The sequence below is a fragment of the Chiloscyllium plagiosum genome, unplaced genomic scaffold (genome assembly GCF_037043375.1).
Source record: "Chiloscyllium plagiosum isolate Xiang-an unplaced genomic scaffold, Cpla_swu_hap1 HiC_scaffold_11, whole genome shotgun sequence".
In the NCBI taxonomy this organism is placed as follows: Eukaryota; Metazoa; Chordata; class Chondrichthyes; order Orectolobiformes; family Hemiscylliidae; genus Chiloscyllium; species Chiloscyllium plagiosum.
The window spans coordinates 46,683,160-46,699,507 of NW_028270149.1; the positions used below are offsets into that span (position 1 = coordinate 46,683,160).

The 16,348-nt window shown below is 42.2% G+C and overlaps 1 protein-coding gene across 3 annotated transcripts in view; it reads right to left on the reverse strand.

The window, feature by feature from the left end:
• Positions 1-16,348, reverse strand: part of tex11 (testis expressed 11) — a 236,352-nt gene that overhangs the window by 155,083 nt on the left and 64,921 nt on the right. For all 3 annotated transcript variants that reach the window (XM_087992026.1, XM_087992025.1, XM_087992027.1), the window contains 2 exons: positions 12,553-12,704; positions 8,858-8,943 (listed from right to left, as the gene is read on the reverse strand). In XM_087992026.1, coding sequence (XP_087848152.1) covers positions 8,858-8,943; positions 12,553-12,704 — 238 coding nt within the window. The remainder of the gene's footprint in view (positions 1-8,857; positions 8,944-12,552; positions 12,705-16,348) is intronic.

The window sequence follows — 16,348 nt, forward strand, 5'->3', positions numbered from 1 at the left end:
AAAGAATGGGAGCTAACGGTTGTCAAGGTGACGTTGAGATGTAAAATAGGTGTGAATACTGGATTTCAAACAGAGAAAATAGGTCTGCCCTGCTCAAAACAAAGATAGCAGGGCAAAAACAAGATGGGCATAAGAGGAGAAAATGGAGGACACTGTTGAATTCAATCTTAAGTCCTGATGGAGTACCTAAGTGGAAAATGAGGTCAAGTTTCTCCAGTTGCTACAGCAGCCCTAGAACAATAATGTTGGCATAGGGGCAAGATGGCTTAATGAAATAGCAAGCAACTGGAAGGGGGGGAGGTGGGGGGTGTTAATTCTGAAGGTCAAAGCAGAGGTGCTCAGCAAAAACCGTCACATCTGTGTTTGGTCTCATGAATGTAAAGGAGACTGCACTGTGAGCAGTGAATACTGTCAGAAACCTTGATGATTTTTCCCTTTTTTTAGTCTTTATCAATTTTCATTTGGAGATGTGAATGAACAATCGTGAGTTGAAGATGGCATTTGGACTGTGAATAGAAACTTCTGTTAAAAGAACAGACTGAACAAGCTGTGCTTTTTTATGAAGCAAGGCCTGGGAGTTATGTGCAAGTTCTACATACTTTTCCACACCAACAAAACACAGATTGCAGATGCATGGCCACAAACGAGATCAATACCTCGGAACGGTTCAGGGAAGTTTGGGGAAGATCTCACAGGAAGAAAGTCTATCAGGAAGAGGCCAGAGTTTGAACTGAGTTTTGGACTCAGTTTCTGTGAGAAAGATTAGCTATTGATGCTACAGCATAAAAATGAAAGCTCCCTGACAAGCCTCCCATAAACAGATATTGGAAATTCAAAGACTCGAATCTAAGTTGTGAGTATCACTGACTTCTTCGAAGTACACTGAAAAGGTGGCTCTGATCGACATCTTCAGCAAATCAGAAGAAAGTGAGGATTGCGGATGCTGGAGTGTCAGAATAGAGAAGTGTGGCACTGGAAAAGCACAGTACGTCAGGCAGCATCTGAGGAGGAGAGTCAACATTTTGGGCATTAGCCCTTCATAAGCCTTGAAACGTCGAATCTCCTTCTCTTTGGATGCGGCCTGACCCTCTGTGCTTTTCCAGCGACTCACCTTCAGCAAATCAACCAAGAAACAATCATCTATGCCTGTGGAACAATGCCTGTAAAAACCACTTAAGTATGTGGCAGGTTTTGTTCTTTAATTTATTTATCTCCATAGAATCCCTATAGGATGGAAGCAGACCATTTGACCCATTGATTTCAGACGGACTCTGAAGAGCAACCCACCTCCACCCACCCCACTAACATTGCATTTCCCATGACTAATCCTCCTTGTATACACGTTACTGGATATTATGAGTGATTTAGCATGGCCAATCCACCTAACCTGCACATCTTTGACTGTGGGAGGAAACTGGTGCACCAGGAGAAAACCAACACAGACACAGAGAGAATGTTTAAATGCACACAGACAGTCACACAAGGGTGGAATTGAACCCAGATCCCTGGAAGTGTGATGCAGCAGTGCAAAACTAATCTATTAATTATGTTTGCTTATTTGGCTGTCTTTTGTGTGAATGGGACTGAAAACAAAGATTAATGGGTTTAACATCATAGACATTAAGTAGATTACTTTGTTGTTATGTTTGCTCAACTGTCAGTCAAGGTAACTGCGGGATTTAATGGGCATGTTGTGGAAATTGGTGGACAGCCTACCCTCATAAATGGAAATGGTGAAGTCAAGGAAGGAAAGAAGAGTCAGAGATGGACCATGTGAAGGTGACAGAGGAAAGAAATTGAAAGTAAAACTGATTAATTTTTCAATTCTGGATGAGAGCATGCAGCAGCATCAACTTTATCTATGCACTGCAGAAACAATTGTATTAGATCCTGAGGAGGATTATAGCAAACAAACTTCCATATAGAGTTCAAAAAGAAACACACTAACTGGGATCCATGCAGATACCCATAGCCATAACTTTCACCTGGAGAAAGTGAAACAAGTTAAAAGGAGAATTTGTTCAAAGTGAGAATAAGCTCAGCCAGGCAGAGGAAGATCATGGTGATTAAGGATTGCTTATGTGTCCGTTCAAGATAGAACAAGAGCATTCAGACCAGCGTGATGGGAATAGAAGTTTAAAGGGATTGCGCATTCAAGAAGAGGAGAAGATGGCTAGGACTAGAAATTGTGGAATCATCATAAAGCATCAGAAGGATCACCATGATGTGGCAGGATATTGAAAAAGGAAACAGTGAACTCCGAACATACTCCCACTACCCTTTCCTTGATCGGACACCTGCCCCGTCACCAGACCCAACCCTCACTCCATCCTTTCCAAGCCACCAAATCCAAACCCTCGCACCTCGCCAACCCACACCCTCCTCTACCCCAACGCATTGCTTACCTGACCCCCTTATCACTTTTCACCCTACCTCCTTCCCACTTGAAATTCAATCACCTGGCAACCCACCCCCTGGAATCTAACTTCCCATTACTGTCCACCTTACCTTCATATAAAACTGGCATTATATACCTGATATATTAACACGCATTCCATATATACAGCATCTGTCAAAGCAACTGTCTGGAACTTATAATGTCAGAATTGGCAGCCACGGCTGTGAAAAGCAGGCATGGCTTGTTTTCTCCTGATGCTGCTGCACTGAAACAACTGTTAGACTGAAAGTGCAATTCCACATTTTTGAAGGAGCCCTAATTGGAATCTCCTCTCAAAAATGCAGAACTCCTATATTCGGCAAAAAGGATGAACAAAGTCGCAATCTGCATGAGATTACCGCTCCTCCACAATTCTGATTTACAATCACCATATGCCCCCATTTTATTCCAGATGTCCTTTTGAATTTAAATTTCACAGTTTGTCATGATGGGATTCAAACCCATGCCCCAGAGCATTAGCTGGATGTTGTAAATTACTTGTTCAGCAACATTCCTACAACCACCTCCCTGGCACATAGTTGAGTGGTGGTATCACTGGGTCCGATTTACTGATGGAGAGATTTTCAGTATGGCTGCTTTGAAGTTGGCAACAGTCAAAGGTGGGTCAAGGTCAATTCTCCAAAAATCATAATTCTGGCAAAAAATAAAAATCTTCTCATCCTTGTGCTCAGTTAAGCTGCTTCTGTGGCTAATTTAGCTAAATTTAGCATGTAACAGCAAAGAATTTTACTTGCTTTACTTTGCATTAGATTAGAAACATATCAGAAGTGGAGCTCACCAACAACTCTGCTCTGATTCGTTTGAGTGCAAAGGCATTAACTGGAAGATTTTATAAAATTTTGAGTATCAAAGATCGAGGACAGGAAAAATTGTGGCTGTAAAAGCGGCTTCTTTGAGGTATTTTAGGTGTAGGAGCTGATTTCCTCCAATTCCAGGAGCAGTAATTATTGTTGTATAAGCTGTTCCATTGTTTCGGAATTTTGGGGAAAAAAAATCAAAACAACAGTACTTTAAAAAGGAAGAGAGACAAAGGTAGAGACCACATGATTAGTGAATCAACCAAGAATGAAACCTACACTGCTGTCTGACACAGCAGTGACTCTGCACAATTCCTGCCCTTGCTGTTTGAGTTAAAGTATCTCTTGACATCAGAGATATCAGAGAGGCAACACGCCATTCTGATTTCTCGCTGTCAGCCGCAGAACTGTGTGTGCCTCTGATAAGAGAGTCGCCTAACACAATCGATCGTTTGATACCCAACGTATCCCTTGTTACACCAGAGCCAGTCTTGGTACCATAAACGTTGCTGTTCATGCTACGTCAGAATGTGTCCAAGAAAAATGAATAAACAGCAAACTTTATACTTGACATCGGAGGAATCTGTGTGGGGGAGCTCTCAGCATAGGATCAGCTAAGTGCATATTTTGAAGAGTAATCTTGCTATTCGTTTTCTTGTAAATCTACAACAGCGAGCAGTGTCTTTTTTCATTATATGTTACTGAGATCTGTCTGTCGATTAAATATTAAAAATATAAAACATAGGCACTAAGTTAGCCTCGGGCACTGTTGTTTAAAGCAGTAAGGCAGGGCTATTTTCACAGGTCTGCAGATGGTTAGGTGGCAAAGATGGCCTTTAGTTGAATAACATGCTCTTCCTTTCGAATGCAAGAGCTTAGGGAGAGTTACTGACGATTGTGTCTGCCGTGAGTGTGTTTGGTTGCAAATCCTATCAGATCGCACGGTTCAGTTGGAGCAGCAGTAACAGAATGAGTAATTTACGGGAGCTAAGGATTGTGATGGATGACAGTTCTAGGAGGGAGAAAACCCACAGTCCGGTAGGTGGCTTAATTCTAGGAAAGGTAGGAGAGGGAGACAGATAATGTAGGAGTCTCCTGTGGCTATCCCAATCTCAAACAAGTATGCTGTTTTGGAAAACAGAGGGTGATGGACTTTCAGGGGAATGTAGTATGATGTTCATGGTATTGAAACTGGCTCTGTAACGATAGGTACATCAGGTTCCAAGCGATCGATTGTGAAAGGAGTGTTGTCTCCCTGATGCCAGGATCAAGGATATCTCAGAGAGTGCAGAATATTCTCAAAGGGTAGAGGGACCAGTGGAGGCTGTTGTGCACATCGGAACTAACAAGAGAAGGAAAAAGGATGAGATTCTTTAGGGAGAAGATAGGAGGTTGGGCAAGAATTGAAAAAGGAGATTTTTCTGGTTTACTGCCAATGCCAAGAGCTAATGAAGGTAGGAATATGAGGAGAGTGCAGATGAATGCATTCCTGAGGAGCTGGTGCAATGGAAAAGAGTTCACATTGTTGGATCATTTGAATCTCTTCTGGGGTATAAGTAACCTGTATAAGAGGGGTGGCCTGCGCCTGAATTGGAAGGGAACTAATATGCTGGCAGGGAGATCTGCTCGAGCTGCTCGGGAGGATTTAAATTAGTAAGGTGGGGAGGATGGACTCGGAGATAGTGAGGAAAGAGATCAATTTGAGACTGGTACAGCTAGGAAAGGGATTGAGGTAAAAACAATTTCTGCAGATGCTGGAAACCACATTCTGGATTAGTGGTGCTGGAAAAGCACAGCAGTTCAGGCAGCATCCAAGGAGCAGTAAAATCAACGTTTTGGGCAAAACAGGAATACAGGCAGAGTGCCTGAAGGGTGGAGCGATAAATGAGAGGAGGGTGGGAGTGGGGAGAAAGTAGCAGAGCGTACAATAGGTGAGTGGAGGTGGGGATGAAGGAGACAGGTCAGGGAGGAGGGTGGGGGAAGGTAGAAAAGAGTACAATGGGTGGATGGGGGTGGGTTGAAGGTGATAGGTCAGAGAGGAGGGTGGAGTGGATAGGTGGAAAAGAAGATAGGCAGGTAGGACAAGTCATTGGGACAGTGCTGAGCTGGAAGTTTGGAACTGGGGTGAGGTGGGGGAAGGGGAAATGAGGAAACTGGTGAAGTCCACATTGATGCCCTAGGGTTGAAGTGTTCCGAGGCGTTCTTCCTCCAGACATCGGGTGGTGAGGGAGCGGTGGTGAAGGAGGCCCAGGACCTCCATGTCCTCGGCAGAGTGGGAGGAGGAGTTGAAATGTTGGGCCACAGGGCGGTGTGGTTGATTGGTGCGGGTGTCCCAGAGATGTTCCCTAAAGCGCTCTGCTAGGAGGCGTCCAGTCTCCCCAATGTAGAGGAGACTGCATCGGGAGCAACGAATACAATAAATGATATTGGTTAATGTGCTGGTAAAACTTTGATGGATGTGGAAGGCTCCTTTAGGGTCTTGGATGGAGGTGAGGGAGGTGGTGTGGGCGCAGGTTTTGCAATTCCTGCAGTGGCAGGAGAAGGTGCCAGGACAGGAGGGCAGGTTGTAGGGGGCATGGACCTGACCAGGTAGTCACAGAGGAAACGGTCTTTGTGGAAGGCGGAAAGGGGTGGGGAGGGGTGGGGTCCGTTTGGAAGTGGTGGAAATGTCGGCGGATGATTTGGTTTACGCAAAAGTTGGTAGGGTGGAAGGTGAGCACCAGGGGGGTTCTGTCCTTGATATGGTTGTAGGGGTGGGGTCTGAGGGCGGAGGTGCGGGATGTGGACAAGATGCGTTGGAGGGCATCTTTAACCACGTGCGAAGGGGAATTGCGGTCTCCAAAGAAGGGGGCCACCTGGTGTGTTATGTGGTGGAACTGGTCCTCCTGGGAGCAGATATGGTGGAGGCGGTGGAATTGGGAATACATGATGGCATTTTTGCAGGAGGTAGGGTGGGAAGAAGTGTAATCCAGATAGCTGTGGGAGTTGGTGGGTTTGTAAAAAATGTCGGTGTCAAGTCGGTCGTCATTAATGGAGATGGAGAGGTCCAGGAAGGGGAGGGAGGTGTCAGAGATGTTCCAGGTAAATTTAAGGTCAGGGTGGAATGTGTTGGTGAAGTTGATGAATTGCTCAACCTCCTCGCGGGACCACGAGGTGGCGCCAATGCAGTCATCAATGTAGCGGAGGAAGAGGTGGGGAGTGGTGCCGGTGTAATTACAGAAGATGGACTATTCTACGTAGCCAACAAAGAGACAGGCATAGCTGGGGCCCACACGGCTGCCCGTGGCTACCCCTCTGGTCTGGAGGAAGTGGGAGGATTCCAAGGAGAAATTGTTAAGGGTGAGGACCAGTTCGGCCAAACGAATGAGTGTCAGTGGAAGGGTACTTATGGGACGTCGGGAGAGGAAGAAACGGAGGGCAAGGGATTGAGCCAAACAGTCAGGGCAGGCAGGAACAAAGCAGAGAACAAGGTGGGACTGAAAAAATCAAACTTCATTTATTTCAATGCAAGAGGCCTAACAGGGAATGCAGATGAACTCAGCGCATGGTTAGAAACATGGGACTGGGATATCATAGGAATTACAGGATTGGCTGCTTACTTCCAGCATACAAATGCTATAGGAAGGATAGAAAGTGGAGCAAGAAAGGAGGGAGTGGCACTTTTGATAAGGAATAACACTGCAGCTGTACTTAGGGAGGATATTCCTGGCAATACATGCAGGCAAATTATTGGATGGAACTGAGAAATAAGGAAGGGATCATAACCTTACTGGGATTATACTACAGATGACCCAATAGTCAGCAGGAAATTGAGAAACAAATTTAAGGAAATCACGGCTATCTGTAAGAATAATATGGTCGTCATGGTGGGGGATTTTATCTTTGAAAACATAGACTGGGACTTCCATAGTGTTAAGGGTTTAGATGGAGAATAATTTAAGTGTGTACAAGAAAAGGTTTTGAGGCAGTATGCGGATGTTTCAACTAGAAAAAGTGAAAAAGTTGACTGACTCTTGGGAAATAAGGGCAAGTGACTGAGGTGTTAGTGGGGGACCATTTTGAGACCAACAACCATAGTTCCATTACTTTAAAATAGTGATGGAGAAGGATCAACCAGATCTAAAAGTTGAAGTTCTAAATTGAAGGAAGGCCAATTTTGACGGCATTAGGCAAGAACTTTCAAAAATTCATTGGAGGCACAGATGTTCGCAGGTAAAGGGATGGCTAGAAAATGGAAAGCCTTCAAAAAATGAGAGAATGTGAGTCCAGAGACAATATGTTCCTGTCAGGGTGAAAGACAAGGCTGGTAGGTGTAGGCAATCCTGGATGACGAGAGAAGTAGAGATTTTGTTCAAGAAAAAGGAAGCATATGTCAAGTATAGACAGCAGAAATAAAGTGAATCCTGAGTAGAGTACAAAGGCAGTAAGAGTAGACTTCAGAGGAAAATCAGAAGGGCAAAAAGGGGATATGAGAAAGCTTTGGCAAAAAGGATTAATGAGAATCCAAAGCGTTTTTAATACATTACGGACAAAAGGGTAAGTAGGAAGCTAATAGGATCCTTCAAAGGTCAGCAAAGTAGCCTATGTGTGGAACTGCTGGAGGTGGGGGAGATACTAAACAAGTACTTTGCGTAAGTGTTTACTGCGGAGAAGGACATGGAAGACATAGAATGTGGAGAAATAGATAGCGCTGGATGTCTTAAAACCCATAAAGGTGTATAAATCCACAGGACTTCACAGGTGTGTAACCTAGAACTCTGTGGGAGGCTAGGGAAGTGATTGTTGGGTCCTTTGCAGAGATATTTGGATCATCAATACAGGTGAGGTGCCTAAAGACTGGAGGCTGGCTAACGTGATGCCATTATTTAAGAAAGGTAGTAAGGAAAAGCCAGGGAACTAGAGACCGGTGAGCCTGACATTGGTGGTTGCCAAGTGCTGGCAAATGGGACTAGATTAATTTAGGATATCTGGTCGGCATAGATGAGTTGGACTAAATGATCTGTTTCTGTGCTGTACATCTCTGTGGCTTTATGACTTTATTTTTATCTTAGTTTTCTAAGAAATTAGCACACAATACTTTACCAAAATAACTAGGAAATCATTTAAAATAAATTTTCAATCTTTTAAAGCAGAATGTTTACAGATCATGGACAGACATTGGATTTGATTTTGTTCATATGGTAAACAGATTTTCAGTAGACTAATATCAATTGCACTTAGTTACCATTCTAATATAGCACAGATTATATTTAACAGCAAGTATTAAAACTGGATTTTAAACTTGTCCAATCGGACTTACTCATGACAGATTTATTCTTCCAAAGTGCAAATAAGCCTACACAAAAATCCAAGCTTTTAAAAATCAAAATCAGCACAATTTACAGCAACTGATGTGAAAATTCTACTGTCTATACTACATAAGCTGAATGAAGAGAGCACAATATAGAGTATCAAGTTAAAGTTTTGAGGAGAAAAAGTTTTCAACAGCTAGTAATCCCAGGTGAAGAAAAATAGATGCAATGGGGAGTTAAGGTGACTTAAGTGCAGAATGCATGGTAGAGCTTTGATGGAGTTCTGTAAATTTCTATTAGCTGTGCCTCACCTCAAAATTCTTGGTTGCCTTTTCCCAAAGAACAATGTGGAATCGAGTCAGAATATCTGAAGAAAGTCGTTTCCCTGAGTAATGACCTAAAGATAGCAATCAGAAGAAACTGACCACAGAGAAAACAATAGACATAGGTAACAACTGTGGAACAAAAACTTTGAACAATATTATCATTCATACTCAATAAAAAGGATACATATATCCCTCAGCACTCACACTGTTTATTATAGAGCTAGCTCTCATAAACTTAATTCCCAGCAAATCAGCCACTTTTTGAGCTGCCGCTTTTGCAGTACTTTTAGATCATTAACTTTAGCTGTATGTTCCAAAAGATCTTAAAATTAGGATGTAGGTTTGCTCACTGAGCTGGAAGATTAATTTCCAGATATTTCGTCACCCTACTAGGTAACATCTTCAGTGAGCCTCAGGCAAAGCACTGCTAATAATTCCTGCTTTCTACTTAAATGTTTGGGTTGGTGATGTCATTTTCTATGGTGAAGTCACTTCCGGTTCTTTTTCTCAGGGGGTGGTAGATGGGGTTTATCTAACTCGATGGGTTTGTTGAGAGTGTTCTGGTTGGAATGCCACGCTTCTCGGAATTTTCTGCATTTTTTGTTTGGCTGGTCCTATGATGGGTGTGTTGTCCCAGTCTGGGAAGAGACTTTGTCTATTTATCCTATCCATGCCCCTCATGATTTTACAAACCTCTATGAGGCCACACCTCGGCCTACAATGCTCCAGGAAAAACAGACTTAAGTGAGCCAAATGGGCCAAATGATTTATGTGGCATCTTGAAAACCTTCCAAACTTAATTTTGCACTGTATCCATTCTTTGATGTTTTTGGGAATTCCTACATTAAATGGAAAGAATTTAATGTCAGCGGTGTTTGACTGGAGTGGGTGACATTGCTGCTCAGAAGTGGAGTCTGATGATAGATGTGCAAGAATCAATATCATTTTAAACAGTGGTCAAACAGCTCTGAAAAGCATCAGCATTTCCCGAGATCATACAGGAGTAACTTTTCACACACTGAGTGGTGCATGTATGAAACAAGCTGCCAGGGGAAGTAAGAGTTGTACAGCACAGAAAGAAATCCCTTCGGTCCAACCCATCTGCACCAACCAGATATCCTGAATTCGTCCCATTTGGCAAATATTGCTCTAAACCCTTCTTATTCCTATATCCATCCAGATGCCTTTTAAATGCTGTAATTGTACCAGCTTCCATCACTTTCTCTGGCAGCTCAACCCAGCTTTCTCTCATCAGCTCGAGTGAAAACAAAAAAAGTGCCCCTCAGGTCCCTTTTAAATCTTTCCCCTCTCACCTTAAGCCTATGCCCTCTAGTTTTTGACTCCTATATGTTGGCTATCCATACCGCTCATGATTTTATAAATCTCTAAGGTCACCCCTCAGCCTCTAACGCTCCTGGAAAAATACTCCCAACCTATGCAGATTCTACCTAAAGCTCACACCCTCTCACCCAAACAACATCCCTGTAAATATTTCCTGCACTCTTTCAAGTTTGACAATGTTGTTCCTATAGCAGGGAGACCAGAATTGAAAGCAGAATTCCTAAAATGGCTTAACCAATGTCTTATATGGCTGCAACACAACATACCAACTCTGATACTCAATACACTGACCAATAAAGGCAAGCATACCAAATGCCTTCTTCACTATCCTGTCTACCTGCGACTCCACCTTCAAGGAACGCTGAACCTGCACCCCAAGGCCCCCTTATTCAGCAAAGCTCAGCCAGACCTTACTATTAAGTGTTTAATAGTCCTGCCCTAATTTGCCTTACCAAAACGCAACACCTCACATTTGTCTAAATTAAATTCTATCTACCACTCCACAACCTGGATCAAGGTTCCAATGTATCCTAAGTTAATGATCTTAACTGTCCACTATGCCACCATTTTGATCACATATGCAAACGTACTAAACCATTCCACCTATATTCACATCTAAATCATTTATATAAGTGACATAAAGCAGTGAAGACCCAGCAGCGATCCCTGTAGCACACGGCTGGTCAAAAGCCTCCAGTCCAAAAAATAGCTCTCCACCACAACCCTCAGTCTCGAACCTTCAAGCCAATTTTGTATCCATGCAGGTAGATCTTTCTGAATTCCATGTGATATAACCTTGCTAAACAGTGTACCATGCGGAACTTTATCAAATGCCTTGCTGAATCCATACAGAAATATCCACACTCTGCCTTCATCAATTTTCTTTGTCACCTCTTCAAAAAGACTCAATCAAGTTAGCGAGACACAATTTTCCACGCACAAAGCCATGTTGACCATCCTAATCAGTCCTTACCTTTCCAAATGCATGTAAATAGTGCTCCTCAGAATCCCCCAATAATTTACCTACCACTGACGTTAGGCTGACCGGTTTACAGCTCCCTGGCTTTTCTTTGCCAAAATAATAGCACATTAGCCATCCTTCAGTCTTCCGGCACCTCACCTTTGGCTATTGATGATACAAATATTTCAACAAGGGATCAAGTAATCACTGTCCAGCTTCCAACAAAGTTCAGGATATACCTGAACTAAAATATTTAGTTACCTTTGTGTTTTAAGATGTTCAGCATCTTTTCCTCTGTTATAAGAAGATATCACTATTTGTTTCTCCAAATTCTCCACCTTCTATGTCCTGATCCACAGTAAATATGAATGTGAAATACTGATTTAGCATCTCATCCATCTCGTGCGGTTCCACATAAAGATGGCCTTGTTGATTTCTAAGGTGCCCTGTTCTATCCCACCTTAACTTTTTTGCCCCTAATGTACTTGTAGAATCTCTTTGAATTCTCCTTAACCCCATTTGCTAAAGTTATATCATGTCCCCTTTTAGTCCTCCTGCTTTCTCTCAAGTATATATCTCCTGCAGGGTTTCACTCGATCCCAGGTGATTTAATGTGCCATATGCCTCCTTTCTTTTGGATCAGTGCCTCAATTTCTCTGGTCATCTATCATTCCCTACACCTATGAGTGCTCTTCACACTCATAGGAACATACTGCCTCCGGATTCTCATTATCTCATTTTTGAAAATGGTGGAGGCAGGTACAATTACAACATTAATGTGTATATGATTAGAAAGGGTTTAGAGGGATATTGACCAAATGCTTACAAATGGGAGTAGGTCATATTGAGATGTTTGGTCAGTGCAGACAAGTTGGATTTAAGAGTCTGTTTCCATGCTATGTGACTAATTAAATACTAGAAAATTCGGAGCCTGTCCTTTTATAAAGTAAAATATAACCCTGTGACTTAAGTATCCTAGAAAATATTGGGACAATAAATCAATACCGGACTAGCGAAAATAGAACTTGCCTGGTTTCCTGATAATAAATTATAAAATCAAATAAATGGGACTAATTTTGTCAGTCTGAACAGTAGCTCAAGTGCCCTTCATGATAGGAGAAAGTGAGGACTGCAGATGCTGGAGATCAGAGCTGAAAATGTGTTGCTGGAAAAGCGCAGGTCAGGCAGCATCCAAGGAACAGGAGAAGGGCTTATGCCCGAAACGTCGATTCTCCTGTTCCTTGGATGCTGCCTGACCTGCTGCGCTTTTCCAGCAACACATTTTCTGCCCTTCATGATAACCAGGCATTTCAGCAATAAATAACAAAACCAAGTATCACAATAAGATAGTGGCCTAAGCAACTTTATCATCCCCTACCTGCTATAATGTCTTCAATTTTCTGCTTGGCAAGTTCATCCTTGCCTCTTTGTAGCAGTTGCATAAGATGCATCAACAAAATCTTCCCAATATCATGACTGGTTTCAAACTGCTTAGACAAAGTTGTCAAAAATTCAAAGGACAGTTTATCCCTGTTGAAAGCCATAATGTGAATGTTTTCAGCAAGACTGTTGACCTTATTATTAACACAATCAAACACAATATTAAATAAATATTAAATTGTTTCTAATCAAACTGTTCAGAAATGTATGACACACCCCTGGAGTGGTTGGGACTTGAACCCAGGTCTCTGGCTCAGACATAAGGATCTTAACATGACAACACAAGATCCCACTTACTGATTTATAGATCTTTTCACGCACCAGCCAAACTGTTTCCATTTATAGATATTTTCTAATCAACATATTCAGAGATAATAAGGCACACATGTGGAGTGGGAGATGCTTGCACTCAGGCCTCCAGGTCCAGGGTTAGAAACACTAGTTCACAAGAGGGCCACTCTGCTTCCTCTTTATATCTACAGTCAGTTAATTAATTAACAGCAATCACTTGCCTAACCCCTTACTAGATTAACAACTTGCCTACTAACGTTTCTACTCATTAACCTGTAACCAACTCCCAAGAGTCTCTTCAGCTATCCACAAGGTAACAGATATTGCAGTGGTTTGGCAACTCAACCTGAATGTGTTCTCAATTCCACTGGTGGTGGCACAGGATTTTGCCACCTGGCAGAGGGACATTTAACTCTGCTGTGGTCTGGCTGGGAGCCTAATTATAAGCCAAGATCCTAAAGGTCTTTCTAGTGTGAGTGCTCATGCCAACATGTTTATCTTGAAAACATTATGGTCTATTTCTACATGGGAAGGTGGACAGCAAATGGTGCAACCCAAAATCTGGCCTTTATGACTAAGGTCATGGATCTATACTGACTCTTCTGTCAGGGGTTCCAGTCAATCCTATGTTTTACGATGAATGTTGTAGATTGTGGATTATTATGCAGAGTAGTGGTCTTCTTTCTCTGCCACTAAATTGAGGCACATCTGAAGGCTATGCAGGATAGCCTGTGGTGCATTGTTTACAATCCAAAAGACGTTCTAATGAAGCTAATGATCATGTAGTGCTGCAAAGAGCTAGCTTAGTAAGGATAAGTAAACATCATTACTCTTGCTCAACCGACTTCATAGCTCAGACATCTTTCTTGACCTCCCCCATCAGCCACTAGGTATCTGGATGCATTAGTGATTTGAATGAAGCCATGGACCTTTGCAAAGCATTTAAAGCAGTTGTTCATGAGCCGCAGTCAAATATCCAAGATGACTCAGTCTGGAAAGTGTGTTTGTGAAAGATCTCTGTGATTTGTAACTGCAGCTGAGGTTGACTATGCAACTGTTCTTGATGTCACAAGGAATTAAGGGCTACGGGGAGAATGCGGGTAAGTGGAGTTGAAATGCCCATCAGCCATGATTGAATGGCGGAGTGGACTCGATGGGCCGAATGGCCTTACTTCCGCTCCTATGTCTTATGGTATTATGTTTGTTCTTAATCCATGATGGGTAATAGTCAACTGCAATCAGAAATCTCGATCTCTGACGGCAAAAAAAATCCATTCACAGTCCGGATGAGAATGAAAATACTGTCAGTGCTTATGTATGGTCTTGAATATGACTGCAACAAGTAATGAAATATAAAGTCTTTCTTCTAAGGCTTTAGAGGTCGATGGCCATCAAATGAGATTTCAGGCTCTGGGCTGACATTCAGTGCCATACAAATGCTTGTAGCGTAAGCGCAAGACTCTAGACAAAATTTCTCTTTCATTGTCGATCAGTGCAAAAGTATGAACTTTGTTCCAAGTACGGTTTGCAAGACCATATACCAGCCAAACGTTAAAACAATATTCCAGTACCTAAACTCAGCTTGTATCCATCTTCTGTGCTGACTGAATTTCCTTGATGATTCATAACCAGTTGAGATTGTATGGTCACAAAAGTGCAGGATTCCATATTCTGGACAAAATTGTTTTTTTTTTAAATTAATTGAGGGAATGTGGGATTCAGCGAGTGGACCAGTATTTATTGCTCATCCATAATTGTCTTTGAACTAGTGATGAGATGCCATTTTGAACTATAGTGGTCTGTTTGCAGTAGGTACAAATACAATGCTAAGGAGGAATGTTGACACAGTTACAGACAAAGAACATAAAATAATTCCGCAGAGGCCTATATTATCCTATATTATGAAGGAGAGGTCGACATACCTCTGACAATTAAAATTGAAACACCCAGAGAGGATGTCGCCTTACCTCATAACCTGTTAAGTGCGATAAGGAGTATAACCTCTCACTCACACCCGCAATCTGTTATAAAGGAGTTGTTAAACGAAATCAAGTCCTTTCACTCACTATAATCACAAAGTAACGATTTATTTATGTAACTCCAACAATGAACAAATTAACAGAACCACAAACAAATCAAACAATTCCCCTGTAACTACTAACTATTCCTTAACAAAGTTCTAATGGTACGCTGTTTCAACAAAATATAAGTCCCACATATATCAAAACAACAGAACTTAGTCTCTCGAAATTGCAGCGAAGGTTACACGTCTTCTGGAACTGTCTGTGTCTTCTCCGCTGTCTTCCTCTGTCCGAAAAGTTTTCTCAGTTGTTTTCCTCACTCCGAAATGTCTTTTTTGACATTGGTAGCGATGTTATTTAGATTATGCATTCTCTAATACGTAAATGACTGTGAGAGCTAATTTCTCTTGAGAGCAGATGGCTCTTAACTCTTCGCAGTTTGCTCTCTCCGATTTTCCAAATTGCCCTCATCTTTATACCCTGATGACCTATTAATTCCTTTACAAACGGATTGGTTCACGGTTGTCAACACTATCAGATTTAAGTTTGATAGGTTTTTTTGTATCTAGGGGCTTGGATTGGCTAAATTTGAAATAACTTGACTGTTACTTCAGAAACGTTTCCATTGGGTGCTTTCCGTACCTGGACTTGAAACTGTTATGCAGACATTGTTTTTTTTTCAAATGACTAAGCAATGAAACAAAATTCATCTTTTAAAAGGGACCACACACTCTTCCCCCATTTTAGAGATTAACTTTGTAATAACAGTCACCAAATCACCCTTTATTTACACAGGAACAGTCATTGATTACAATCCTGCCTCACCCAGAGTTAATCACCAGAGTGTCAATAACTCTAACATTCATCCTTTTGAAAAGTCAGCCAGGGTTCCTGGACAGGACCAGATTACACAACCCCGGTGAGGGGACTCATTCTATTATGTTTAGCTGGCTGACCTTGTTACAAACTGTACATCCTCCCCATCTGAGTCCATGGATATGGTCTGGCACTTTAGCTTGGAGAGCATCGTGAATCATTTTAGTGCCAGGTCAGATTTCTAATTCTCAGCAGCTGACATGGGCAGTATTTAACGCACAAGAGCTCACTTCTTGTGCCAGGAGTGCCTCGGTAGAATTTCACTGTCCATCTCGGATTCAGACGTCTCAACATTTGAAAAAGAGGGAAAATCCATGGGTTTCAGCAACATCTGCAAATGTTGAGGAGCAGGACATCTTTCTTCCTGCTCAGTTTGAGAATTCGCAACTTCATATGGTTCACACCTGTGAGAATTTTCTACATCACCAGTCCTGACCTCACACAGACCATGCCTTGTACCCATCGGGCCATTTTGAAATTTTTAAACGAAACTCTATCCCCATCTCAAACTGTCTCTCTCTCACTTGGCAGAGTCTTGGTTTCAGC